General features: G+C 50.0%; 2 protein-coding genes across 9 annotated transcripts; both read right to left on the bottom strand.

Moving 5' to 3' along the window:
- Positions 1–416: 416 nt before the first annotated feature.
- On the bottom strand, positions 417–7,773 carry UCP2 (uncoupling protein 2). Its single transcript, XM_080642155.1, has 8 exons — positions 7,299–7,773; positions 6,344–6,500; positions 3,243–3,467; positions 2,878–3,088; positions 1,907–2,101; positions 1,716–1,817; positions 1,189–1,369; positions 417–854 (listed from the first exon to the last, which is right to left on the bottom strand). The coding sequence occupies exons 3-8, from the start codon at positions 3,366–3,368 to the stop codon at positions 740–742; spliced, it is 930 nt and encodes a 309-aa protein (XP_080498281.1). The 5' UTR covers positions 3,369–3,467; positions 6,344–6,500; positions 7,299–7,773; the 3' UTR covers positions 417–739.
- Positions 7,774–14,097: 6,324 nt separating this feature from the next.
- Positions 14,098–27,354, bottom strand: UCP3 (uncoupling protein 3). Of its 8 annotated transcripts, none has more exons than XR_013961608.1 (8): positions 27,230–27,354; positions 22,273–22,480; positions 21,547–21,757; positions 21,096–21,296; positions 19,853–19,954; positions 19,195–19,375; positions 15,872–16,151; positions 14,098–15,733 (listed from the first exon to the last, which is right to left on the bottom strand). XR_013961608.1 is itself a non-coding variant. In XM_080687537.1 (8 exons), exons 2-7 carry the CDS (start codon positions 22,396–22,398, stop codon positions 16,037–16,039), a joined length of 936 nt encoding a protein of 311 aa, XP_080543663.1. In that variant the 5' UTR covers positions 22,399–22,480; positions 27,230–27,354; the 3' UTR covers positions 14,098–14,792. The 8 variants fall into 8 exon arrangements, 4 of the variants coding, with proteins under 4 accessions (XP_080543663.1, XP_080543664.1, XP_080543661.1 ...); XM_080687537.1 differs by having other exon boundaries at positions 14,098–14,792; positions 16,037–16,151; XM_080687538.1 differs by having other exon boundaries at positions 14,098–14,792; positions 16,037–16,151; positions 22,273–22,522; positions 27,230–27,333.
- Between the last annotated feature and the right edge of the window lie 341 nt (positions 27,355–27,695).

The following is a 27,695-nucleotide window of genomic DNA, read 5'->3' as shown; positions in this document are numbered from 1 at the left end:
TAAAATGGAATAAAATATGCCCACAGCATCTGACTCCCAAGTTCCTCTAAATCTTCCAAGAAGCACAGGAGATGGAGAGCAGACAGGAACACTCATTTTGCAGATCAGCAGGCCTGGGGCCAGCTGAGGGGGTAGAAAGGCAAATGCTGGAGTACCAAGCACTGGGTGAGTGAAAGCTCAAGGAGCCTGGTGACAGCAAAGCCACCACGCCTTCTCTTGACACCTCAGCACCAGGCCTGTTCTGGAAAGAGGAACAGACTAGACGACGTCCATGGGCCCCAGGTTGGACACTGGAGGTGGAAAGTGGGTTACACCGCCCCTTTCCAAGTTAGGGTGGCTTCCCCACTGCCACCAGGTGCCAAAGGGGCCCATCAAACTAAGATCTCTGCTAACAGCTATAAGAGAGGGAGGAGACACCAAGATTGAGCTTGTTTTATGGGTGACGGGCTGGCTTCGCTTGGGAACAAGACAAAGGGATGGGCTGAACTTTTCAAGGGACTGAGAGGCTTGGGATCCTGGTTGGTGATAGGCCTTCACAGTGTCAACTGGGGTCAACTCCACCAGGACTGAGAGGCAATGGGGAGATGAGGTAAAAATGTGGGGAGAGGGAAGGGAGATGGTAGAAATGGGAGAAGGAAAGGGTGGGGAGTGAGGGGAGGGGAGGAGGGGAAGAGGAAAAGGAGGGCCTGGCTGGAGCTGAAGCCAAGCCAGAGGTGGTCAGGTTGGCAGCAGGAGAGGCTCAAAAGGGAGCCTCCCGGGAAGTGCAGGCAGCCATGAGGGCCCGTTTCAGCTGCTCATAGGTGACGAACATCACCACGTTCCAGGAACCCAAACGGAGGAAGGAGGGCATGAACCTAGAGGGGAGAAAACACAGGTCATAGGGGGCACCTCCACCTCCTGCTCACCACCCCACTGGGCCCTGGCATCCAATCCAACCCTGTGCTTTGTCCCAAAGGAGGTTGGGAGGGCCCAGGGACCAAAGCCTCACAGCTGTGTGGCTGTGAGCAAGAATGCCCTGTGAGTCTCCATTTAAACACCATAAAGCAGGCAGCAACTCTGAGAGGAAGGAGTATGAGCATGAGAATGCCCATGAAATACCAGGACCATGATCAGAAAGTTTGATACTGGTTGCTACTCAGTTCCAGGTGTAATAGGCCTGGAATCGGGTGGGGTGGATCACAGGCTCACCCTTTGTAGAAGGCTCGGGGACCCTCCTTCTGGAGCATGGTGAGGGCACAATGGCCAGCGCTGCTGTACTGGCCAAGGGCAGAGTTCATGTATCTCGTCTTGACTACGTCGACAGGGGAGGCAATGATGGTGGTGCAGAAACCTGCTCCGAAGGCAGAAGTGAAGTGGCAAGGAAGGTCATCTGTCAAGGAGGAGGAACAGGCAAGGGGGTCAGGACTCCTCACCCCATCATTCCAGACGGAGAGAGGTTATTTAAGTAGCTGGGGTCTTGTGATTTTAGAGAGACGGAAACTCCAACTGGGACCTCTCTTGAGAACCTAAAGTCACTTTGCCCGCCTTGCCTCAAAGCCTCAGTGTGCAAAGTGGGAACTTCATTCCACTTGGCTTCAATATGCTAGTGAGAGGAACTCATTCTATAAGCCAAGAGGAAACAGGATGAAAAGATGTGGCTTTCGGGCAACCAGATTACCACATCTGGTCCTGAGCGGGGGGAAGGGTGAGACCCAGCATCATTTACCCTAACTCACCTGTCATGAGGTTGGCCTTCAGGAGGGCATCCTTGATTAGGTCGTAGGTCACCAATTCAGTACAGTTCACAATTGCATTACGGGCAATATTGGGAGAGGTCCCTACAGAAGGAAGGAGTGTCTATGTGAGACCAGGGAATAGGGGAGAAGGAAGAAGAAAAAAAGGGAAAGAAGAAACATCTGGTACACACCTTTCCAGAGTCCCCGGAACCCTTCCTCTCGGGCAATAGTCTTGTAGGCATCAACAGTACTTTGATATCTCTGGCCACCTCCAGCCCGGGCCTGAGCCTGGAACCGGACCTTTACCACATCCGTGGGCTGGGCCACAGCCACAGCCAGGGCACCTGTAGTGCTGCCGGCCAGGAGGCGGCTCCCGATGCCGGCATCTGTGGAAGAACCATGAAGGACAGTGTCCAGCTGGGCTTGCACTCATTTTCTGCCTCTCCTCACCACATACAGCTTCTCTTGCCTTTTGGGAATAGGATCCAGACCAGCTCTTCCTCTAAGAAGTCCTCACATCAAACCAAATATTACTTTGTCTACCACTTGGTAGGCACTGGGACACAGCAGGGAGTAGGACAAAACGAGACTTTAGTGCTTTCTTTCATAAAATATTTTTATTCACTTCATTTAACCTGCTCAATAGCCCTCAGAAACCAGTCATTTCCATTTGACAAATGAGAAAACCTAGGTTCAGAGAGAAGTGGCTTTTCCAAAGATTGGGACACATCAGACTTGATCTACTTCTCCCTGCCAGGTGATATTAGGAAAAGTCAACCTTTAACCTGGGTCCTCAGTTTCCAAATGTGTGAAACAGAGGGTGGACATGACATGCTGAGAAGAAACAAGAGTGCTGGCCTTTGGAAGCTAAAGTCCTCGGTGTGTTTTTTGCTTCCCTCTGTGTGCGCTTGGCTAAGTCCTTCCTCCCATGCTACCCCCAGCAAGCCTCAGTCTCTTCATCTGTAACACGGGATACCACCTACTCTCAAAGTAGTTGTGAGGATTATCATGGGAGGACACCCTGCTCAGAGATGGCACAGCCCAAAAGCTCAGAAATCATTGAGAATCAGGGCCCTGAAGGAGCTAGGCAGCGAAATGAACTAGGATCCATCACTACTGAGAAGAAAAGGCTAAGGAGCCTACAGCCCAGCTCCACACTTACGCTCAGAGCCCTTGGTGTAGAACTGCTTGACAGAGTCATAGAGGCCAATGCGGACAGATGCAAAGCTCATCTGGCGTTGCAGGCCGGCGACTAGCCCATTGTAGAGGCTGCGGGGACCCTCGGTGCGCGCCATGGTCAGGATGGTGCCTAGCACGCCGCGGTACTGGACACTGGCTGCAGCTCGCACTGCCCCCTGCTTTTCTCCTTGGATCTGTTAGACCAAGACAGGTATAGGAACAGACAGGTTGGCATGCCCATGCTCCAACGTTTACAGTGCCAAACAACCCACTGGCCCTTGAGGAGTCTGCGTCTTGGGGAGGGAACAGGCTAGATACCATCAGGATTCCTAGGCTTCATCCCCTCACCTGCAGCCGGACTTTAGCAGTATCCAGGGGAAAGGTGATGAGATCTGCAATGCAGGCAGCTGTGCCAGCCCCCAGGAACTTCACAGTGGCAGTAGGGGGCACATCTGTGGCCTTAAACCCAACCATGATGCTGATTTTCTGCTGTCTTCCAGGAGATGAAGAAAAGTTGGAGAAGGGGGCACCTTCAACCAGCAACAAGACGAGATAGAGGAACTCTGCCGGAATCTAAGCCAAGGAGAGAGAAGCCCCATCAGTTTCCCTGCTCACCACCCCCACCCCTACCTTCTCTGACAGCAACACCTCCCTCAGCAAGGACCAGAGTAACCCTATGAGGGAAAATAGTGAGCTCTGGAGGTACTCAAATAGGGGCTGAAGAAGCAATTCCTGCCCAAGGCATCCAAATTTTGTTAAGAGCTCTCACTATAGGGAAAGTCCGGATCACAGATATCCTAGTGTTGCCTTAAATAGGCCCTGGGCCAGACCTCCGTCTGCTGGGCCCAGAGATTTCACTCATGAAGCCCTGTGGATCTGTCTGGAGGGCAGAAGTGAGGAAAAGGTTTCAGGCAGACCAAGACCTGACAGGCATAAACCTGAAGGCTTCCACCTGGGTTTCTTTTTTTTCTTTCTTTTTTTTTTTTTTTAAATATATTTTTATTGATTTTTTAGAGAGGAAGGAGAGGGATAGAAAGTCAGAAACATAGATGAGAGAAAAACATCGATCAGCTGCCTCCTGCACACCTCCTACTGGGGATGTGCCCGCAACCAAGGTACATGCCCTTGACCGGAATCGAACCTGGGACCTTTCAGTCCCCAGGCCGACGCTCTATCCACTGAGCCAAACCAGTCAGGGCATCCACCTGGGTTTCTTAAGCAAGCGAGACTCCTAAGGTTCTGGAACTGTTAAGTGTGTAAGAAAAGGAACGGGTATTCAGTCCTTCCCATCCCATCAGTCTCATTCTTTTCCCAGCCCTTGCACAGCTTGGGCTCTCCTGAATCATTCTTTCAACAAGAAAGAGGTGGGCCTGGTTCACTGAGATGCAGAAGACAGTATCTACCCTTAAGGGGGCTTACTGTCTGGCACAGGGAGTAGGCAGGTGATTCAAGCTGCATTGGGACTTGCAGGACATACTGTCAAACTGCAGAGGAGGTAACAACTAACTCTATTAGAAGAGAGGCAAAGAAGAGTGGGTAATCAGAAGACTTAGGCATGGTAACACTTAGCTGGACCTTGAAGGATCCTAGGCAATTCTCGGGGCTGAGAGAAGTGCCTAGGCGCTCAACTTTCTTCCCCTGCCCTACTGTGTGATTCAGGGAAAACCCACTCCCTTTGGCCAGTATCTTCCCCTCCACCATAGGGGGACCCACATCACCACAAGAGACGGGGGTGGGGAGATGCCAGTCAGAGATAGTGACACAGGAAACCAAAAGCTACATTTTGTTCTTAGAGTTGGAACAACACCCTTCCCTCCCCCGCTGCAGAAAGGAGGAAGTGAGCCCAGCCCCAGTGGGGGAGGACCACCTGCTTCTCTCTCCCCTGAGCTCACTTCTGATTTCATTGGAGCAGCTGCTCTGAACCCAGTCTGATTGGCTGCCCCTGTTGCTGGGGCCCGGAGGAAAGAGCTGACCAGCAAAGGGAGGATCTGGTGGGAGTCAGCTGTGAACACAGTGACCCATGGAAACAAACAGCTCACAAGCTGCTTCCTCCTGGGCTTCATCCCCAGGTGGTGGGGGCAAACAGGGAAATCCGGAGCCTACTCGCCACTCAATTGCATCAGGAGCTCCTATAGGGCAGGGCGAATTTTCCCTTCCCTGGAGCCTGGCCCACTTGAGGCTGTTAAGATGGGCCATCAAATGGCACAATGGGTGGATTATGCTCCAGACTCCCTAGCTTCCCTGCTCTGCTATCCTCATCCCCCAGGAGGTGCTCCACCCCAGCACCTGGGGCACTCTATTGGCCCACTTAGCCCTCAGAGCAGCCCTGCGAGGTGGCCACCCTTACTTCCGTATTACAGATGAGGAGGGAACTTGGTAAGACAGCTATGTCTACAGTCTCCAAAGCTTAAGCTATTTGCTTTGTACTGTGCCCAGCTCATTTCTTTCCTGTGGTTTCCTCAGCCCCAGGCACCAGCAGGGCCTTTCACAACGAAGTCCAACAGCCAAATTCTCTCATGCCAATATGACAGTTCTGAGAAAGTAAAGGCAAGTGGCATCCCTCCTCTGGGCATGTGAGACATGATGACATGAGTCTCACGTCCTGACTTTGAGCTGGGCTGAGGGTGTTGTGAGACCCAGCCCCTGCTCACCTCAAAGACAAGTACACAAAGACTCAGCTGCCACCATAAATGGTTTGGTTCAGTGGATAGAGTGTTGGCCTGCGGACTGAAGGGTCCCAGGTTCGATTCCAGTCAAGGGCATGTACCTTGGTTGCGGGCACATCCCCAGTAGGGGGTGTGCAGGAGGCAGCTGATCGAATTTTCTAACTCTCTATCCCTCTCCCTTCCTCTCTGTAAAAAATCAATAAAATATATTTTAAAAAAAGACTCAGCTGCCATTTTGAATGTTGCCTTGGGTTTGCCACAAGTCAGGTCCTTCAGGGGCATCGGTATGGGGTTAAAGGTCACCTCTGCTAAAGACCCTACTAAAAAGAGTTAGTAAAACTCAGGCCTAGGAAGAATTAATCTTATTTTGCGGTCCCCAGCAAATAACCAGTTTCAGTATCCAAAAGCCATAGATCTTATTAGAAGTTTCAGTCTCAGTCTCAGGGGCAGTCAAAACTGAAGTAAAACTATATGTAGTTAGAACCAATAGGTTCCTGTTTTGTTGATTCCCAGGGTCACCCAGGGCCAATCACTGTCCTACCTGGGGCTCAATTTCCTCTTTTGTAAAATGGGTACCATTATCCTTGGCTTGTCAGGGTCAGCCCAAGAGCCAGAATGAGACCAGGGATACATACATGTCAGTGCTTTGTGAACTCTGAAGAGTGACTTCACTGGGGTGGTGGGGGCAGTTATTTTTGTTTATGTCTTGCTGACTCTCCACCTCCATCCCAGACCCTAGGGCGAGGAGGCAGCAGGAGACCCTCCCTTGGACTGGACTCTCACCCGGCTTTATAAGGTCTCACGCTGAGGCCTCCAAGATCAAGCTTCTCTAAAGGCGTCCCATTCTTCAAAGCTGCCAGTAGCTTTCATGGTCCGATCCTGTTGGTTTTCCATAGAAAATGGCCGGGAGACGAAACACATAAAGGTCATACTATGTGTCCTGTAAATAAGGGAAAAGAAGGGGGAAATTTAGAAGGAAATTCACCTTAAAGGACCACACCCTATTAAGGAAAGGGCACCTGTGCAAGGCACAAAGCCCACTCAATCCGTGCCTGGGGAGAGCGGACAGGGTCCATTTCCCCAGGGACCAATTCAGTGCACACAATGGAGGGAGGAAATGAACCCAGGAATTCTCCCTCCTTGTCTGCTTAGTACCACACATCGGCTCTCTTCCAGACTTCTGTTTTGGTGGCACGCAGGACTCTGGAAGGCATCCCCCAACCCAGTCAGCAGATTGGTGAGTAGGAGTGTTGGGGGCGGGGGGGGGGGGCGGTTAGAGGTATCATGATGCGTCAGGAGAGACTCGGTGAGTCCACTAGGGCCCAGAGCAGGGCTGCGAGGAGGTTAGAGGAGCTGGGATCAGGCCCAGCAGCGGCCGGTTCCAGCAGCTCAAAGCCCCTCCAAGCAGAAATAGCTCCAACAAAGGCCTGGAGCCCCCGGGAAAGGGAGGGGTCATTCTGGTCATCGCTGATGCGCCAGAAGGTCCCCACCCAACGCAGGGCTGGCATTCCAGCCGAGGGAAGGAAGGGGGGGTGTGAAGGTTTAAATTACAGCTACCTGAACGCCAGAGGTAAAGAAAAGCGCGATAAGAAAAGGGTGAAAGAAGAGAGATAAAGGACGGAGAGAGGAAAAATAAAAAATAGGTTGGGAGCAGAGAAGGGAAATTAAAGAGAGGGAAGCGCGGTAGCAGGCGCGGAGCATGTGTAGCAGGAGCAGGGCTGGGGCGGGCCGGGCTCACCGGGCCGCGGGGAGAACACGAGACGAGAGTGCGGGTGGCTCTGTCGGTCGGCGGGCGGTCGGAGGGCGCGGAGAGGGAGGCAGACGGTATGCGAGGGCGCAGTCGGCCAGGCTTGCAGTGGGGTGTGCGGAAGCTGCCCCCGCGATTTAAGTTCTGGGGGCGGGGCCTGCGGGAAGGGGCGGGGTCTACGGGGCCCCTACGATCCAAGATACCACCCGCTCTCGCCGCTGCCTTTCCGCCGGGGCCCTCACTGCGCGCGCCCTCCACCGCTCCCATTTCCGTGCGAGCGGACGGACTCCCGCGACCACTCCTCTGGTCCCTTCTCCCCACCACCGGGGTCACTCCCTCCCCCAGTCCGCCAACGCCGTGTAAATGGCAAGACTGACGCCAGGGAAAAGCGGAGGTTGCCCAGTGTCACACACGCCTCTGCCCCGTATTCCCTGCCAGGGCCCTTTCCAACAACGCCCCAGGGCTCGGCAAACCGCAGCCTGACTCGGGCGCGAACGCAAGCGCGGGCTCCCGCAGGGCGGGGCCTCCCGACCGGCCTCACTGGTGATTGGTTAAAGCCGTCGCGTCGGCGGAAGGAGCCAATCCGGGCCGCAGCAGCAGGTGGCCGGCCCCGCCGGGGCCGTTGGGAACAGCTGGACTTCCGGCCTTCTCCGGCCCGGCGGGCCCCGGGAGGCTTCCGGGTGCGGTGGGGTGGGGTGGGGTGGGGCGGGGCACCAAGCGTGACGCACGAGGACCGGCGCCCCGCGCGTTACGTTTTTGTTCGCCCTTGGACTCTGTGTCCCTACTTTTGTGTACCCTCCGTCCCTTCCTTCCACCGTTGTCGTCCTTATCTGCTTCCAGGACTGCTTCTGTAAGGGGAAGCTGTCTCCCTGACTACACTCAAAGCTCCTCAGACCCAGAAGCTATTTCTTGTATTATCAGTATCACAGCCCTCCAAGGGCCAATATAAACCCACTAGAGGCCTGGTGCACGAAGTTCGTGCACCTGGTGTGTGTGTGTGTGGGGGGGTGTCCCTCAGCCCAACCTGCACCCTCTCCAATCTGGGACATTCCTCTCACAATCCAGGACTGCTGGCTCCCAACTGTTCACCTGCCTGCCTTCCTGATTGCCCCTAACCGCTTCTGCCTGCCAGCCTGATCACCCCCTAACCACTCCCCTGCCAGCCTGATTGATGCCTAACTGCTTCCCTGCCAGCCTGTTTTCCCCTAACTGCCCTCCCCTGCAGGCCTTGTCCCTTCCAACTGCTCTCCCCTGCAGGCCTGGACCCCCCAACTGCCCTCCCCTGCAGGCCTGGTCCCCCCAACTGCCCTCCCCTGCAGGCCTGGTCCCCCCAACTGCCCTCCCCTGAAGGCCTGATCGCCCCTAACTGACCTCCCTTTCAGGCCTGTCCCTCCCAACTGCCCTCCCCTGCTGGCCATCTTGTGGTGGCCATCTTTGACCACATGGGGGTGGCCATCTTGTGTGTTGGAGTGATGGTCAATTTGCATATTACCTCTTTATTTTTTTATTATTATTTTTAAAAATATATTATATTAATTTTTTACAGAGAAGAAGGGAGAGGGATAGAAAGAGAGAAACATCCATCAGCTGCCTCCTGCACACCCCCTACTGGGGATGTGCCTGCAACCAAGGTACATGCCCTTGACCGGAATCGAACCTGGGACCCTTCAGTCCGCAGGCCAAGGCTCTATCCACTGAGCCAAACCGGTTAGGGCTACCTCTTTATTATATAGGAGGATTCAAGGCCCGGTGCATGAAATTGGTGCATGGGTGGGTCCCTAGGCCTGGCCAGCGATCAGTGGGGCAATTGCTGCCCCCCTTAGTCTCCCCCCTCCTGCTGGCACCCACCTTGGCTGGCCTGTGGGCAGCTCCTGCATTGAGTGTCTGCCCCCTGGTGGTCAGTGCGAGTCATAGCGACTGGTCGTTCTGCTGTTCGGTCGATTTGCATATTAGGTTTTTATTATTTAGTAGAGGCTCAATATGTGCAGTTTGGGCTGCTGTTGAAAGTGCCTTGAGAAGTGTAATGGGAGCCAGGGGAGATGAACATTTGGTGAGTGGTTACTAATTCAGGTTCATTGTGGATACTCCACACAACTCTGAGGCAGGTATTAACCTCCATTTTACAGATGAGAAAACAGAGTCCCACGAAGGTTAAATCATCTGCCTAATGTCACACAGCTAGGAAGTGGTGAGCCCTCACTCAAACCCTGGTCTACCGGGCTCCATGCATGGTTTTCTGTATTGTCCACAAGCAGAAGGACTTGTCAGCCGAGGAAACTAGCTGGAATGGAGATGGATATTTACAGCAAGTGTCCAGGAAAGAACATTGAAACCTATAGAAAAGTTTTATAGGTGTTTATTTGAACTAAGTTTTATAGGAGGTGCCTGGAAGCAAGATCTCAACGGATTAAAAAATGCCCCGGAGAATGGCAGTTTTGTAGTTCCGTTTATGCAGTTCAGATCAGGAGAAAAGGAAGATACATGAAATCCAGTGATAGGTTAAGGAGGTGGGAGAAAGTAAAGCAGAAAAATCTCTGGGATTGGCTAAAAAGCAAAACAGAGAAACATGCTTATTTTACATTGGTGGGTACAGGATAGTTAATAATTAACATTTACAGCTCACAGAGATGGTATGCGGGAACAAGATAACCATGAGGGGTTCTGTGGTCTCCTGCTCCGGTGGTTTTATGTTCTGGTGCCTGTGGTTGTGCCTTTGAGGGGATCTGGGAAAGAAAATTACTCTGACATTTCAATGGCATGTTATCCTAACTGAATAAAAAGCATGGTCATGGCTCACTTTTAAGGTAAATGTTAACCCTTGCTACAGGCCTGGGACATTACCTGCTGTGACCTGCCCATTAGGAATTTGTGATCAGACCATCCTGTGTGGTTACTTTTGGTCACTGAGCTTGTCAGACCTGCCACATTACACCCCTCCCCCGCTCTGTTGTCAGGTTTATTACATAGCCCTTTTTCCATTCACATAGGAAAGAAAAAACACCTGAGCACATGGCCTTGGTAGAAGCAGAGGCAACGTGGAAACTGAGAAGTCAAGTTAAAAAATTATTTCTGGCACTGTGGGGTCTCCCAACCCCTAATGGTCTTGCACTCAAGTGCAAAAGCTAGACCAGCATAAGATAGTAAAGCAAACTTGAAAAAGCTGGCCTCCATGTGAATATCCAGTGTAGGAGCACCTTCCTAAATGAGGGAACAAAGTCAAGGACATGTAGAGAGAGTTTTCTACTGAAATGTGAGTTTTTGAAGGCTTTTCTTCAAAGGTTGTGTGTAGCAGTTTTCTTACAAATTTTCTCACTTAATTCAGAGCGGAACAACTAAACAACTCTGAATTAAATGAGAAACAGCTCAGAGGAAACCAGTTAGCTTCTGTTGTGGCAACATCAGAGTTCTTATTGTTGACGCCTCAGTTGCTTCCTCAATGACTATTTCTGACGATTCTGTACTTTCATTTGCTCTGAGCTAGAAGTTAAATAAGGTTCTCTTTTCTCACCAGAAGTGCCACCAAGTTTTCATTTTTGCTTGTTGTCCAGAAACGTAGACATGGGGACATATTTATAGAAACCCCTACAAGCCCACTTTGTTCCTTGATATTTGTATTTTTGTTTTTAAAAATATGTTGTTATTGATTTCAGAGGGGAAGGCAGGGGGAGAGAGAGAGATAGAAACATCAATGATGAGAATTATCAATTGGCTGCCTCCTGCAGGCCCCCTACTGGGGATTGAGCCTGCAACTCAGGCAGGTGCTTTGACTGGGAATTGAACCGTGGCCTCGTGCATAGATCCATGCTCAACCGCTGAGCCACTCCAGCTGGACGTTTTTTGATATTTGTAATGCTTATGAACACCCATATTGACACAAGCAAACTCTCCTTGTAGCTCTGTTTTATCAAATGGAAAAGGTTTTTCTCATCCCATCATTCAACACCTGAGCTAATCTAAAGTAGGAATTACTTCAGGATTATGACTCCAAAAACATTAACGTTCAATAATAACCCTGACATATATCTGATGGTTTTTGAAGTTTTGTAGTTTTGGACAGTACAATAAACGAGGAGCTGATTTCTGGGCAGTGACTTCTGGATAACTGGTCTAATATTCTGGAGAGTGCTATTGCTGATGGGCTGAATTCATTAGGGAGAGGAGCAATGGAAAAAACAATATATAATTTTTGTTTAGAACTCTGCTATAAATCGCAGGGTCCAGATCAAGAAGGCTTCCACAGTGTAAGAAATTCAGAGGGAAATCATAATTGGATTGTTCTTGCTATGCAGTTGTGTGACTATATCATTATTAAGACAGAGAGACAGTATTATTTTCTCAGTAAGTGCCTGGTCAAGATATCTCTGCAGTCCTTCACCAGTGTTTTGAACCTTTCCTAGTTTTGTAAGGAAGCTGTCCCAGAGACTTATGTGAGAATTTGCCAACTTTTGGTGAAAGATTTTCCATCATTAAAAAGTTAAGAGTTGAATCAAATAGGAAATCAATAAGCTTTGTGTGTCCTGTAGACAGACCCAAACTGCTTATATTGGCTGTGTCAGCTGGATCTTGACTATTTTTATCAGTATCAGAGCTGACAAAGCTTCTTGTTCAGGACTCCTGCTTTCCTTTCCTTCCTGTGATAAGAGTATCTTTTGTGGATCCAAAGTACGTTTAAATCTGTTTACAGATTAAACATTCTATCATTGTGAATAAAGTTGATCCACATTATTACTGTATCTCCTTTTAAAATATTTTTATTTATTATTTTTAGAGGCAGGGGAAAGGGGGAGAGGGAGAGAGAGAGAGAAAGAGAGAGAAACATTGATTTGTTGTTCCACTCAGTGGTTGTTTCCTGTATGTGCCCGCACCAGGCGAGCAAACCCACAACTTTGGTGTATCAACTGAGCTACCTAGGCAGGGCCCTGTCTTTTCTCCTCCTCCTCCTCCTCCTTTTTCTTCTTCTTTTTCACTTGAGGATATGTTTCTATTGATGAGAGAGAGAGAGAGAGATCGGTTGCCTCCCATACGTGTGCCCCAATTGGGGATTGAACCCGCAACCTTTTGGTGTATGGGACCATGCTCCAACCAGCTGAGCCACTCAGCCAGGAAAAGCCCAATTAGCAATACATAGGAATACATTTCTTAATAAGGGAAAGTCTATCTCAAGGACATTTGCAAGCTCTGCAATATTAGTATGCTCAACTATTGAAAAGAATATAGAGTTTGAAAGTTTCATCATCTAGTCATCTTGCATTCAACTCATTACAAAATCTTACAGAGAATAAAATTGTCATTAGTGATACATTGAAATAAAAAGTTTGTTATATAAACTGTGTATCACATTATAATCTCTAGTGATCTAGAGAGTTAAGGGCCTAAATTGGTGATCTTATCTACAGTATGTTTCTGTATATTTTTATGTCATTATCTGACCAGCCTGCACCACCCACCATGCCTCTATGGCAGTTTCCACTGGCATTATTAGTAAACAATGTGACCATTCTTCAAATTAAAAAAAATTGATGATCTAGACTGATTTATAATATCAATGTACTCCTACCTTTTTATGCCAAGAAAACTTAGAACTCAGCCCTAGGAAAACTGGGCAGTGAAGCATAAATCTTCTGTTTACAATGTCCTCTGTAATATAAAAAAATGGTGTTGTCCTTAGGTCCTTTAAAGGTACAGCAAGAAGTAATATTGACTATAATAGTTCCTCAAAGTATTTGCATTAATCTTTCTTTACATGCTTAAGTTTATTTCTGTATCATAACTGATTTTGGAACAACCTGCTTCGCATATCTTCTCTGTGAATTTCCAAGACGCTGTTGCATGTGGCTGGCAGCGTGCTCTCGGGGTGGCTGTGCTGATGTGGGCCTCCGTCTGTGGTGGGAGGGCCCTGCGACAGCTGTGGGAGCCTGATGGAGGCCTCACTCTATTAGAATGCCTGGGCTGCTTCATGGGAGAGAACAGAACGGTGTCAGGGGTGCCTCAGGGGATTTAAGTTTCTTCATTACATTAAATTTGAAGAAGAAAAAAGAGCTTTTAAAATTATCTCTCTTATAAATAATTCTCCAGGCCCACTAACCTACTCTTATGTTTGACCATTCCTCCATTTCATTGAAAGGATTGGAGAATGCCTTCATTTTGCTTCTCTCCATTTCAAAAATTTTGCCCGTCTGACTCTTTTATTTCTAGGTTTCTCATATCCTTTCTAGAGTGTTTCATCCCACCTAGATCCATTATTCTGTGCTTTCTGTTTTCTCTGGGACCTTGATTCTGCAGTCTTTCCCCCTCATCTTCAATCTTTCCTTACTTCTAGCATGTGTGTGTGTGTGTGTGTGTGTGTGTATGTGTGTGTGTATGAACTGAACCTGCAGGACTTGCCTGCTCCTTTTTTACCCCCCTTTTTTCTTTTTGCCTATTCCTTTTACATCAGACATTTTTTTTCTCCTTCCTTTCTCTGCCAAATTTCCCAATAATTGGCTGTCCTCTGACTTCTCAGCCTTTGGCACAACTCTTACATATTTGATGAATGAATAAATGAATGCTCTCACACTCATCTTCTCATTCACCTTACAGCAGCCAAACGGGCCTTCTTTCTGTTCTTTGAACATGCCAAGCTCAATCTTATAGGGCCTGTGACTGCCTGTTCTCTTTTCCTGGAATCCTCTTCCTCAGATATTTGCCCAGCCAGCTCCTCTTATCATCCCTACAAAAACATTTACACACATACACACACACATACACACACACACACACACACGCATGTAATTGCACATGTCAGTCAAGTCAAAAGTAAGATGAAATTTTATTTTATTGACTGGTTGATTTTATAGCGAGAGGAAAGGAGAGAGAGAGGAAAAAACAGATTTGTTGTTCCACTTATTTATGCATTCATTGGTTGATTCTTGTATGTGCTCTGACTGGGGATCAAACCTGAAACCTTGGCATATTGGGGTGCTCTACCAACAGAGCAACCCACCCAGGGCAGTAAGAGAACCTTTTAAACAGGAATTTTAGTTGAAAGCCAAACCAGACATTAAATTGATAATTTTTATCTTTTTGCTTTCGTTTGAATTTTCCAGTTTATATATGTAGACGATCTCAAGTTACAATTTAAATTTAGGAAAGTGCTGAGTGTAAGTGGGTATTCACTTTCTCCCACGTGTAGAGGAGTCAGTGTGGGGAAGGAGGGATGACTTTGCTGGACATTCCTGTGAGGTGGGATTGTTCCCATTTCTCTGGTAGGACACGGAGGTGCCAGGATTCCTGGTGGTTAGCCTGCTAGTAAGGTGGGGGTGGGGCGAGGTTTGAACCCAGTTCTGCCATCAGAGCCACACTGGCTGCTAAGAAGCAGAAAAACATTCTGGGTCCCCAGTGTCAACCTGAAAGATGTCAAGTCTTAAATCCAGAAGGAGGTCATCTGGTTCAATCCTGCCTTTTACAGATGGAGGAGCCGAAGCTCTAAAAGGCAGAGCAACCAGCCTGCAGGGGAGGAAAGAAGGCAGTGTGGGTGTGTGGGGCCAGATCTTGCCCAGCCCTTACAAACAGGAAGCCTGAAGTGAGAAAGTCAAATCCTGTCCAAGAAAGAGAAGGCAGAAAAGTGGCTGTTTTCTTTCCAACACCCAAGATGAATTCCTTTATTAAGTCATAATAACTTTCTAAAAATTCTGAGTCCTGCTACTTTAGGCTCTCAACTCCACCATTCATCTCTTTCCCCACAAGCCCCGCACTCTTCAAGATGCTTCACAGTACAGCCAGGGAATGGGGCTGCATGGGAGTGGCGGTCCCGTGGCTATATGTCACCCTCTGTTACTCCTGCCCCTGGTTCGTTTGGCTGTACCTCTAATCAACCGTCTTTTAAGAACTTCCCTGGCACTTCCTCACTGTCCTGACAAAATCTTTACTAAGGCCTTGTCCGTATCTTTACATTTGTACAGAACTTTTGCTTTTATAAAGTGCTTTTCTGTCCAGTTTCCCACTTGGTTCTCATGATAACCTGGTGAAGCAACAGGATGGGATTTTTACTCCCATGTTACGGGGAAGGAGACTGAGGCTGTCCTCTGGAACCCCAGTGTTGTCTCAGCCTCTCACTGGCCCAGCAGTGCTCCTCTGATACACATTCCAGGTTTTCTCTTTTTTCTCTCATGTTTCCTAGAATCCAATGGATTCTTTATAGCAGACACATCACACAGACGGCTGGTGGTCCATGGCTAACCAGAGGCTGCGAGCACAAGCTTTATGTTGCTTTGGCAATGTCCTCCAGGTTCCTTAGCCAATTGCCAAGTTACCATGTGCCACTCCCGACCGATTCTTGCAGTCTTTTCTTTCATTGTCTAATCGGATTTTCCAGTTTACAATCTTCCAATTTATCCAAATGGATCTGTTTGGTTTATTTTTTCTTGCCTAAATGTTAGGCATCCAACCTAATGGGTTTCAAAAATTAATATAATTTATTTGCTATCTTATCAGTGCAAAACAAAAACGTTATTAAGACAACACACTGAGAAAAAGAAAGAAGAGGGGAAAAAAAGAAGAAAGAAAGAAAAAAGAAGACAACGCACTGAAGACCAGACTCCTTCCTCCTCTTCTCCTTCTGTTTCTTGAGTCATCAGCAAGTAAACAGTTCTGTAAACATGTGTGGGTCTGTGCCCTGTGTGCGTGGACCCACTGTTTTATTCCGTTCTTAACTGATTTTGTTCCAGTTGCATCCAAGTGGCCTGACCTACTCAAAATGGAGATTCCCGTAGCATCTGGACATTCATCAAGGCCCGTTTCAGCTGCTCATAGGTTACAAACATCACCACGTTCCAGATTCCCAGTCGCAAAAAGGAGGGTGTAAATCTGATGAGACAAACAACCAAAACATAAGGCAGAGTGGAAAGAAATCTGTGCTTTCCCTATCACAGTGTCAGTGCCAACGACCTAGACTTGTGTTAGTCATGAACATTTTCTAAGATCTGTTCAGTCTTTCTCTTCTCTGCTGAAGGGATTCAGGCAGAAGGAAAGGAAAGGAAACTAGCATTTTTAGCCAGGTTACTGTGTCAGGCAGTTATTCTCACAGTTCTATAAGACAGCCGATTGTTGCCAGTTGTCTTTTTCAGAAACTGCCACCCAGGGAGGTTAAGTAGCTTTTTTTTTTTTTTTTAAATATATTTTATTGATTTTTTACAGAGAGGAAAGGAGAGGGATAGAGAGTTAGAAACATCGATGAGAGAGAAACATCGATCAGCTGCCTCCTGCACACCCCCTACTGGGGATGTGCCTGCAACCAAGGTACATGCCCTTGACCGGAATCAAACCCAGGACCCTTGAGTCCGCAGACCAACGCTCTATCCACTGAGCCAAACCAGTTAGGGCTAAGTAGCTCTTTTATAGCCACATGACTCCCTTTGCTACTGGGTGATTCTGGGCTGATTCTGAACATCCTGAATGTGATTCTGAACATCCTGAATGTTCACCCCGATGAGGTGCCTGTTAGGGCACCGAGAAGCTGGGATACCGCAGGGCAAAGATAGTGTACCACCAAGTTTAGCTCATCTCCGGAGAGCCTGCCTGTCCTGTCCCCACCTCAGCTTTGCTTCAGACTCAGGGAGGAGCCTGTGACTTGGCCCTGCCCTCCTCCTCAGCCTTTCTTTGCTGATCCCTTCCTGGTTCTCTCTGCTCCTGCCAGACCCTTATTTCCACGCCCTTGCCCATGTTGCTCCTTCTGTTTGGAATGTCCTTGCCTGGCTGGTCGCTAATAGCTCTGTAGGAATTGGCTTGGTCATCATAACCTCATGCCAAGGCCTCTCCTGAACCCTCAGCCTAGGTTCCTCATAGGGAGCATAGTCCTGAGGCAATGAATAAGAACTCTGGAGTCAGACTTGGGTTTAAATCCTAGCTCTACCAGTTTTTTAGAGTCATGATCTCAGATGAGTTAATTTTCCTGAGCATCAGTTTCCTTATGTGTAAAAGGAGGAAAATACAGTAACAGTATCTACCTCATAGAGTTGTTGTGAGGATTCAATGAGTTATGCACAGCACACAGCACAGAGGCCAGTATCAGAAAATGCTCAATAGATGGCACCTACTTGTCTGCTGCTCTTTGGGGAAGCATAGCACCAGGTCCGCACCCATGAGATGCAAAGCAAATGTGTCCCAAGTAAAATAATAAACGGAGACAAGTGGCTACAACTTAAGATTGTAATGATAGAGGCACTACAGGAAAAGAACAGACTGTCAGTGGGAACACAGACTGACGATGTCATTCCCAGGAGTTAGAACCTGTTTGCTTACTGAGTTCAGTCTAACACTGGGCTCCAGAAAGTTCTCATCAGTGGTGGGAGGTGAGAGGGCGAAAAAAAGAGCTTAGCACCACAATGAACATGTTGGGTGAAGTCTGATGGTTTGGGTTCGAGCTGTGGCTCTGCCATTTAAATTTTGTGATATTGGACAAGTGACTTGATATTTGAGTCTCTTCCTCAGTAAATGTAAACAATAATTCCCAGTTCAGGAGTTGCTGAGTATTCAGCACAAGGCTTAGTACTCAGTGACTTGATCATGATGATAACCTATGTATTGAGTGCTGGCTTTGTGCTTGGGACTCTGGGAGATGAAAGCTATACAAGCCACTAGTCCTTGGCTTCCAAGAGCTTGCATTCTAGCATGGAGGATAATTTAAACTTACAAATGCCGTAACACAAAGTAAGAGGAGGTAAAAACTACACAAACGGTATCAAGGAAGTATTGCTGAAGCTCACAGGGTACTTGAGAGTATTGGGAGGAGGTGGCTTGTGAACTAGTCTTGAAGGACATTTTGACTGTTGCCGGAGGGTGTTGAGGGGATGGGTAAAAAAGATGAAGGGATTGGCTGACCAGTGTGGCTTAGTGGTTGAGTGTCGACCTATGAACCAAGAGGTCACGGTTCGATTCCCGGTCAGGGCACATGCCCAGGTTGCAGGCTCAATCTCCAGGGTGGGGCATTCAGTAGGCAGCTGATCAATGATTCTCTCACATCATTGATGTTTCTATCTCCCTCTCCCCCATCCATTCCTCTCTGAAATCAATAAAAAAATACTTTTAAAAAAGGTGAAGGGATTAAGGAGTATAAATTGGTAGTTACAGAAGAGCCACGGGGATGTAAAGTATAGCATAGGGAATATAGTCAGTTATATTCTATTAACTATATATGTTGCCAGGTGGGTACTAGACTTATCAGGGTGATCACTTCATAAGTTATATAAATGTCTAATCACTAGGTTGTATACCTGAAATTAATATAATATTGTACATCAACTATAATTGAAAAATAAAAATTATTAAAAATATATTTAGGGCGTGTAGATGGCATGGGAAAGGCATTCTTTGCAGAGGGAATGGCAAATGCCAAGACACAGAAGCAAGGAAATGTGACATACATACTTTGGGCCCTTCAGGTGCCATTGGTGGTGATCCACAGTTGTGGCAGTGGGTTGGGAAAATTCTCAGGATTACTAACCACCTTTCCCTCCTTCCTGGCCCAGTGAATTTGGGGACAGCACTTGACCTATGCCTAGACTCCCTTTTCTCAGATAAGCCTTCCCTGACTCTCCAAATTGGATTTGGCTCATTTCCTTCCCAACTTCCATATTTCTTAATACTCTCCTTTGTGGCATATACATCTGTACTGTTCACCACTGCATCCCAGAGGGAACCATGGCAGGCACATTATTCATGAAAGGAAGAAAGGAAGGAAGAAAGAAAAAAAAAGGAAGGAAGAAAGAAAAGAAGGAAGAAAGGAAGGAAGAAAGAAGGAAAGGGAAGGAGGAAGGTAAGGGAAGGAGGAAAGGGGAGGGAGAAGGGAAGGAGGGAGAGAGAGGAGCCAACTTTTCTGGAAGGGAGATGGAGGTGGGAGGGGTAGGCTCACCCCTTATAGAAGGCTGAGGGACCCTCCCGGGCCACCATCTTCAGCATACAGTCCAGGGGGCTGCGGTATTGGCAAGGGAGCGAGTTCATATACCGGGTCTTCACCACATCTACTGGGGAGGCCACCACTGTGGCACAGAAACCGGCTCCAAAGGCAGAGACAAAGTGGCAGGGGAAGTTGTCTGTGGCAGGGAAGGGAAGAGCAAAGACAGGGCTGTGAGATGGGATGAGCACTTGCTTTCTGTTCCATGTGTGCTTATCGTATGTCCCCAGTTAAACGGTGAACTCCTTGAGCAGAAGGGTGGTATTTTCCATCTCTCACTGCCCTGGGTGGAGCCCCTGGTAAGGACTGGCAAGATAGAACTGAGCCGTTCCACAGTTGGAAGGTCATCCAGCCCAACCACCTTGTTTGAGGAAACTGGAGTCAGAGTAGGTGATCCCCACTTAAAGATACACGGTGAGAAGTGGTGCTGGGCTGGAAGCCAGGTCCCTGGCTTCCCCGTTCAGGGCTTCTTCCTACTCGTCTCAATGATGTACTGGGCACTGCTCCTCTCTGATCCTTCTAAGACCCAGTTGCCTCAGGGTGGTGCCCACTATGTGGAGTTCCAGGTTCCCTCCCTGCTGTGGGAGGGCTGTCTGCCTGGAGCCCAGGGCCTCACCGGTGAGCAGGTGATAGTCCAGCAGCTTCTCCTTGATGATGTCATAGGTCACCATCTCAGCACAGTTGACAATGGCATTCCTTGTGATGTTGGGGAAAGTCCCTGTTGGAAAGGGAGTGTGGGCTGATAAATGGGGAGTAGGAGAAGTGGACCCCTGGCTGCAAGGCCATAGGCCCCAGTTTGGGGGGCACGGTGCCCCCTTCCAGTGGTCTCAGAGAGCCCACCCACCTCCGCTGAGCAGATTACACATAACCTGGTGTTAACAACTCTCAGATTAGCCATGTCCTCCTTAGAGGCAGAAAACAGAGAGGCCCACTTGTGTTTGTTTGGGCAACATTTTGGAGGATAATCTGCAAAATCTATCAAAATTTACATATACCTCCCTGAGACTTGTCTAAGCTAGGAAAGGAAGTCTTCCTTTGGAAGAGGAAGGTGGGCTCTTGCAACAGTGACAGAGTGCAGTGTTGGCAGGGTCCAGGAGAGCATCAAGACCAACCCCCTGGTTTCCCAGAGGAGGGCCAGGCTCCAGGAGGGTACAGTGCAAATGAATGCAAGGCCCGGGCTCTGACCCAGGTGTCCGTCCTGCTCTTAACCTTCACTGGGTCACTGTTTCTTCAGAAGGATTCATGGGACCCCGGTCTCCATATGGGAAACTCCAGCATTTGTCGGGGTTGCCACCATTTAGACACATAGGGACCCCTAAAGCCATGCTCCCAAGGAAGCTCCCTCTTCACAGCATCTCCTGTGCCCCACTCCTCGCTGCTGCCTCTGTTTCTTCTCCACGCCTTGCAGTCACCTCTCTTCAGCGTTTGCTTGGAAGGTCCTCCCCTGCAATCTTCACACACTCAGCGTCTGCTGAGCCTTTAAGGCCCAGCTTATGCGTCACCTTCCCTCCGGAGCCCACACGGCCTCTCCTGCCTCTGGGCCTGCATCTCTCTTGAACCTAGCATATCCTGCCTCGTGCTATGGCTGCTCCTTGACATGGCTCATCTCTGTGCGGGTGTGGAAGGTGTCTTCTATTCACTCCTGTCTCCCTCTCAATAGCCTGCACGTGGTGGGGGGTCAGCAGATTGAGCTGAATTGGGAGCACTGTGGTCGTCAGGAGGTATTTTAGGTAGGACGCTCTTTCAGAATCACTGGAATACACTCTGCCGGGAGTTGCCTCGTCGCTCAGTTCTCTGCCCCAGCCCTAGGGTAGGAAAAGCTCTGCCGAAGGCCCCCCGAGACTGGAGTCCAGACTTACCTTTCCACAGGCCCCTGAGCCCTTCCTCCCTCGCGATGGTCCTGTAGGCATCCATTGTCCCGCTGTACTTCTTGTCGCCTCCAGGCCCAAAGTGCTTGTTGGCCTGAAATCGGACCTTCACCACATCTGTGGGCTGGGCACAGGTTACTGCCATGGCCCCTGTGGTGCAGCCCGCCAAAATCCGGGTGGTGATGCTGGAGTCTGGGGAGGAGGAGAGAGAGTGTGGGCCAGTTTCCCATCACCTGACACCTCTCTGGGCCTGATGCCATTCTCCCCTGCCTGATGCCTGCCTCTTCTCCTAGGTCAGAGTTCTGGAGCTTTCTTTAAGGGGCTCTGAGTCTCCTCAAGAGCGTCTGTTACCAGCTCCCCACACCCCAGCCCTGCCTCTGAGTCTGCACTGCCCTGGTCTCTGGACCCATGCACTGGTGTCCCCGGGGTACTGGGCACTCACGGTCTGATCCTTTGGGGGTATATAACTGCTTGACAGAGTCATAGAGGCCGATGCGTATGGAGGCGAAGCTCATCTGGCGCTGCAGGCCGGCGACCAGCCCGTTGTAGGGGCTGCGGAGACCCTCGGTGCGCACCATGGTCAGGATGGTGCCCAGCACTCCGCGGTACTGGACGCTCCGGGCCACCTGGGATGCCTGGTTCTCCCCCTGGATCTGAGGGACACCCCCCGCAGAGGTGTGAGAAGCTTGGTGGGGGGGCAGATGGGCTGTGTTCAGAGGCACCTGCCTGGGGCTGGACTTGGAGAACAAGCATGACCAAGCTGTCACATCCCAGGGAGAGTGACTGAGGTTTGTGCCGCAGCTTACAGCTCACAGGGTGGCATTTGCTTCTCAGAGCAAAGGGAGGGCAGATTGGCTTTCCCACCAAAGTGGTCAGTGGCTTGCTCAAGGTCACCCAGTAATTCCTTACTTTTACTTCACTCTTTACGGTTTACAAAATAGGGCTAGGCCTTGAAGGGTCCTGTCACGGCATGCCAAGGAATAAGATTTTTTTGTCTTGGGCAATGGTGATGGGGAGGCAGCAAGGCAGGGTTGGAAGCAGCGGAGGGAGTGGCCTGCTCAGGGTTCTGTGTGAGGAAAAGCTTGTTGGGAGGCGGTACAGGTGCTGTGGTAGAGACCTCAGCCCTTCCTTTGATGTGAACAATGACCCTTGGCCAAGGGGCACCTACCTGCAGGCGGACCTTGGCTGTGTCCAGTGGAAAGGTGAGGAGGTCAGCAAAACAGGCCGCCATGCCCGCCCCCAGGAACTTCACAGCTGTTGTCGGAGGCATCTCTGAAGGCTGTAGTCCAACCATGGCCGCAGAGCTTTCTTCCAGTCCCTTGAGGTCCGAGGAGAGAGGCCGCTCTGCAGCCTTGGGCTTTACTGCAGGGAGAAGGCTGCGGAGACAGGCCGGCGGAGGCAGATGGAACCAGGGCTGCCTGGCTCAGCACAAGAGGAACTTTATGAGTGAAAAGCCTGGGCATTCCACGTTCAGCTGTGTGGATTTGGCTTAGAAAAACTGGCCACATGACTTGGCCTTATCTCTTAAAATGTTTTTAAAATTGATTTCAGAGAGGAAGGGAGAGGGAGAGATATAAATATCAACGATGAGAGAGAATCATTGATTGGCTGCCTTCTGCACACCCTACATTGGGGATCGAACCCACAACCCGGGCATGTGCCCCGACTGGGAATCAAACCATGACCTCCTGGTTCATAGGTTGATGCTCAACCACTGAGCCATGCTGGCCAGGCTGACTTATCTCTTTAGACCTTTCCCAGGATGAAGTTGCATTTAAAACTTTACTTTTATTTAAAAATTAAAAAATTTGAGGTACAATTTCCATATAATGGTTGTATGCATTTTAATGAGCTGTAATGGGACTTGTGTGTTGATTCTGGAATGTTTGGCCAGGACAGCAGATGGGGAAGAGATTTTCTAGGCGGGGATCTAACCTGGCATCCAAGCATACGTAAGTCAGATCATGTCACTCCCTGTTATAAAACTGTCCAATATGCCCCCTCCATTACTGAGAACAAAGTCCCAAGTCCTTGCTGTGGCCTGGGGACCCCTCCGTAAGAGCCACCTCGTGCCAGGTTCTGTATTTGGCACTCCCCAGGCAGTTCTGAGGAACAGGGAGTGTGACCTGCCCACAGGAACTCTCAAGGAGTCTCGCAGGGGCATTAGACCTTCCTACAAGTAATTGTAGTGCAAGATGGGCTGGACCAATGTCAGAGGAAGGAGCCATCCAGAAGGGGCTCAAAGGAGGGAGAGACCCTCTCTCTTGTTTGTGAGGTAGAATTAGAACAATTTCATGGGGGGTAGTTGGAGGGTTGCATGAATTAGGCTTTGAAAGGTGAGCAGAGAGTGTTCAACTGGAGAAGAGTGTGCGAGGTGCAGGAAAGGGCACGAGCTGTGTGAGAGTGTGTGACATGGCTTAGGGTGGGAGGAGGGAATTGCTGCTGGGCCGTGAGGACCTCGCAGTGAGCTTTACATACTGTCTCATGGAATTCTCATAACTTTTCTGAAAGGGAGCTTTCCCTTCCTTTCCCTACTTTGGATGAGCAAACCGAGGCTCAGAGACAAGCTGGCTCAGCGTTACCAGCTGCTAGTGTCTGAGCCTGGTTCCCTCTGCTCTCCTAGGCTCAGCATAGCCCTGGAAAGAAGGAAGGACACCATGTCAGTCCATTTTACAGATGAGAAAATAGAGGCTTAGGATGGAAAGAGACTGGCTCAAATTCACAGAACTCCAGCCAGGTTCTTGTGATGGCATTAGGCTCCCTTCCCCGTTCCGCTCCGGGGCCCAGTGGCTGTGGTGGGATGGATATCCATGATCTTGCCTTTATAGTGAGGCATTCAAGGGCTGGTGGGCGTCTGCCCAGTTCGGTAGGTAAAAAAGGGCCCCAGAGGCTGAGGCCTCGGCAGTTCAGTTCGGCTTCTCTGCAGTGCTCTTCTCACAGCGGCTCCTCCCACAGCCCGTCTACCTGCCTTCCTGCGTTGCCTTCCTGACAGGGTCCCAGAAGGATCTGGTTTCTTGGGAGGATGGTGTAGAGGACCTGTGTCCACACAGCTAAGCCTGATGGAGGGAACAGTGTGGACGTCATGGTGGGGAACACCAATCCCCGTCCCCCCCGCCTCCTTTCACACTTGCCTTTGCCCTACAGAAGACCAGCAGCTGCCAGGGCTGGCTTGGTCCCCAGCAGGGAGGTTCTGGCTCCTCGGCCTGGGGCTGGATGGCAACCGCAGAGACCTCGCCTAATGCGAGCATTCTGTTAGCCTCTCTTCTCGTAAGCACTAGTGTCCCCCTGCCCTTCCCCTCCTTAGGCCTGTGCTGGGCTTCTTGGAACCTTAGCCTGGGAATGTGAGGGCATGAGTCTCAGAGCTGGGAGGCCCTTGGGGGCTGTGCTCTCTGGTGTCTCTTACTGGTTGTTGGAGTGTCCCTTATTCACAATCTTTTGGGGGTTACCCAAGCTCTAAAAGAAGATCCTTACAAGTTAGGTGTTTTCACTCCACTTTCAGAGTTACAAACTGAGGCCCAGACAGGTGGAATGACCATCTGAGGTCACAGTTGCACAGGGCTATGTGACTCCAAGGCACGTGTGTGATGTGCCGGCCTGGCAGGGAACACTTCTGAACTTCCTTTGTCCCCAGCTACTCCTGGTCCCATACCATACTTTCTTGTAGGGTTAGCTCATTAACTGCAGTGGTTCCTCCCCTGATGGAGGACCCCAAAGGCAGGGACAGGGCTGACTATCCTCCTTCTTTGCAGCCTGGCACAGGGATGGCCCAGGGCTCAAAAGGCCCACAGAGGACCAGTTGACCAAGGAACCCCACTTGCTGAAGGGGAGAAATGGGAAATAAAATTGGAGGTGCCCACAGCAGCCTTAAGTGGGGGGCCTCGAATGCCAGGGCTATACTGAATCTAGCGAGAGTGAAGAGTGGTTGGTGATTTTGAGTTGAGGAGTGAGACTAGCACACCTACGTGTAGAGCATGCTGGTACAGACATTTGGACTGGAAGGGAGAGATGGAAGGCTCGAAACCAGTGAGCAGGTGGTTGAAATGGTACAGGGAGAGGTGCTGGAGCCTGAACGTGATCAAGAACAGTGGCTCCAGCCCTGGCCGGTTTGGCTCAGGGGAGCGTCAGCCTGTGGACTGAAGGGTCCCAGGTTCGATTCCGGTCAAGGGCCTGGGTTGCGGGATCGGTCGCCAGTTGGGGGCGTGCAGGAGGCAGCCAATCAATGATTCTCATCACTGATGTTTCTATCTCTCTCCCTCTCCCTTCCTCTCTGAAATCAATAAAAATGTATAAAAAAAATAGGACAGTGGCTCCAGCCCTAGCAGGTTTGCTCAGTGGATAGAGCATCAGCCTGCAGATCAAAGGGTTCTGGGTTTGATTCTGGTCAAGGGCATGTACCTTGGTTGCAGGTTCCTCCCCAGCCCAGGCCCTGGTCGGGGCTCGTGCAGGAGGCAACCAACCAATGTGTCTCTCTCACATCGATATTTCTCTCTGTCTTTCCCTCTCTCTTCCACTCTTCCTAAAAATCAATGGAAAAATATCCTCGGGTGAGGATTAACAACAACAACAAAAAAGAACAGTGTCTCCACCCTGGCTGGTGTGCTAAGTGGTTAGAACATCAGCCTGCACCCAAGTGTTGCAGGATCAATTCCTGGTCAAGGGCACGTACCTCATCTGCGGGTTCGCTCCCTGCCTCTGGTCATGGCATGTGAGGGAGGTACCAGTTGATGTGTCTCTCACACTGATGTTTCTCTCTCCCTCTCTCCCCACCCCTTCCCTTCCTTCCATCCACTCTCTCTGAAAAAAGCAATGGAAAAAAGTATCTTCAGGTGAGGATTAACCAAAAAAACAAACCAAAAAGAGCAGTGGCCCCGGGTGAAGCTGAGGCATAGTCCAGAGGCAGTCCTGAGCCACCCACGGGAGGCAGAGTGGATAGGCATGGACTCAGGTCAAAAGCCACACCTTTTGGGGAGGGCTTTAGAACTTCCAATGGTCAAATTGGGGTGGGGGCAGGGAGGCTGCAATGGTGGGCAGGTAAGGGCTGCCTGAGACCAGTGCTCCCCACCTCCTTCCCCCCTTTACTCCAGCCTCCTGATATGTGAGGAACCCTAGCAGCCAGCAGACCTTTGCCACTGGAGGGTAGAAGAAGCTGAGAGCAGAACCCTCCTCCCGCTAGCTCTGCTGGGGCACTTGAGGGATGAGATGGTCTAGTCCACAGGGCCTGGGGTAAGGGTGCCATTAATGCTTGCTGAGTGCTTCCTGCACAAAACACCAAGCTGAGGGCTTTCTAGGCATTGAAAAATTTCAGTCCCTCTCTAAGACTCTAAGGTATGTAGTTGCTATGGTTATTCCCACTTCGTTACCAAGGGTCGGTCCGGAGGCTTTGAGGGTTCACCAGTCAAGGCTGAGAGATGGAGCTGGGATTGGAGCCCAGATCTGCCTGACACCTGTGCCTGTTCCATTGCTCAGTCTCAGGCTTCAGGGAGAGCTCAGGATTATGGAGTGGATTCTCAGCCCTCGGCCCCAGAGATCCCAGTTCAAGTCTGGGTTGGGGTCTGGGAATCTGCATTAGAACAAGTTCCCTGATGTCTCTGAAGCAGCCCCATTCTGAGACACCCTGCCAACCCCACCATCCTGGCAAAGCCTCGTCAACATTCCCACTAAGGAAACCCCTGGGCGGAGAGTTCCCACGGGCTCTGTAAAACTCCCAGCATGCAACATGGGCCAGGCCTCATGCCAGACATGCCTCCACCGTCAGTTATCAGGAAAGGGGTCTCCAGAGCCCTTATGGGGAGAGGATTTTATGCTCTGAAGGAATCCTGAAAGGATTCTGGGTCAGGTTAAGGAGAAAGCCACTTACATACGGGGATGTGCAAAGTCACAGCAGAGGTAGTCAGCAGAGCAAGGGGCCAGTCTTGGGTGAGTGACATGGTGGTGGGGTTGAGTCCCAGCCCTGCCACAGTGCCCTCACCAGGGCTGCAGTTCCCTCCCCTTGACAAGGTGGGGCTGGACTAAATCTCGATCAGCTCTCTTATGCCATGGTAGGGGTCCCTGCCAGTTCCTGGCTGCTCTCTGTAGGCTGCGGTGAGGGGAGAACATGAGGGGGTGGGTAGAGAATGGGATCTTACCTGAGTCCAGCAGCAGTAGGGGAAGCTCAGGACCTCCTTAGGGCTCCATCCCAGGAGGCAGCAACAGGACTCTGATTGCTCCCTGGCCATTCACTGCTGTCTCTGCTGCCTCGGCTTGGCACCTATCTTTATACACTCTGGCTGACCTGAAACCTTACCCTGCAGATGCTAGTGACAGCCTGATCACTTGACAAGAGGCGGCTGGTGAGGGGCAGGGAGGTGAGGGAGGAGGTCAGAGTTCTAGATCTGGTTCAGTTCCTTTCACTTGAGGTTCTTTAAAATAGCTACTGAAGGAAGATATTGAAGGAAGAGCTACCTCAGAGAAGGAGGATATATATGTGCATGTGTGGGGTGTTGGACCGGTCACCTGTGAAAGTCCAAAGGTCAAGGCCTCCCTCCGTAGGCTGGGCAGGTCTCTCCCCAGCCTCCTCTCAATAACACTGATAATAACTCATTTCTTGGTGCC

Source organism: Plecotus auritus (assembly GCF_963455305.1).
Source record: "Plecotus auritus genome assembly, chromosome: 9".
Lineage (NCBI taxonomy): Eukaryota > Metazoa > Chordata > Mammalia > Chiroptera > Vespertilionidae > Plecotus > Plecotus auritus.
Note: the sequence above shows the minus strand (reverse complement) of the source record. Positions and strands in the feature narration are given on the sequence as shown.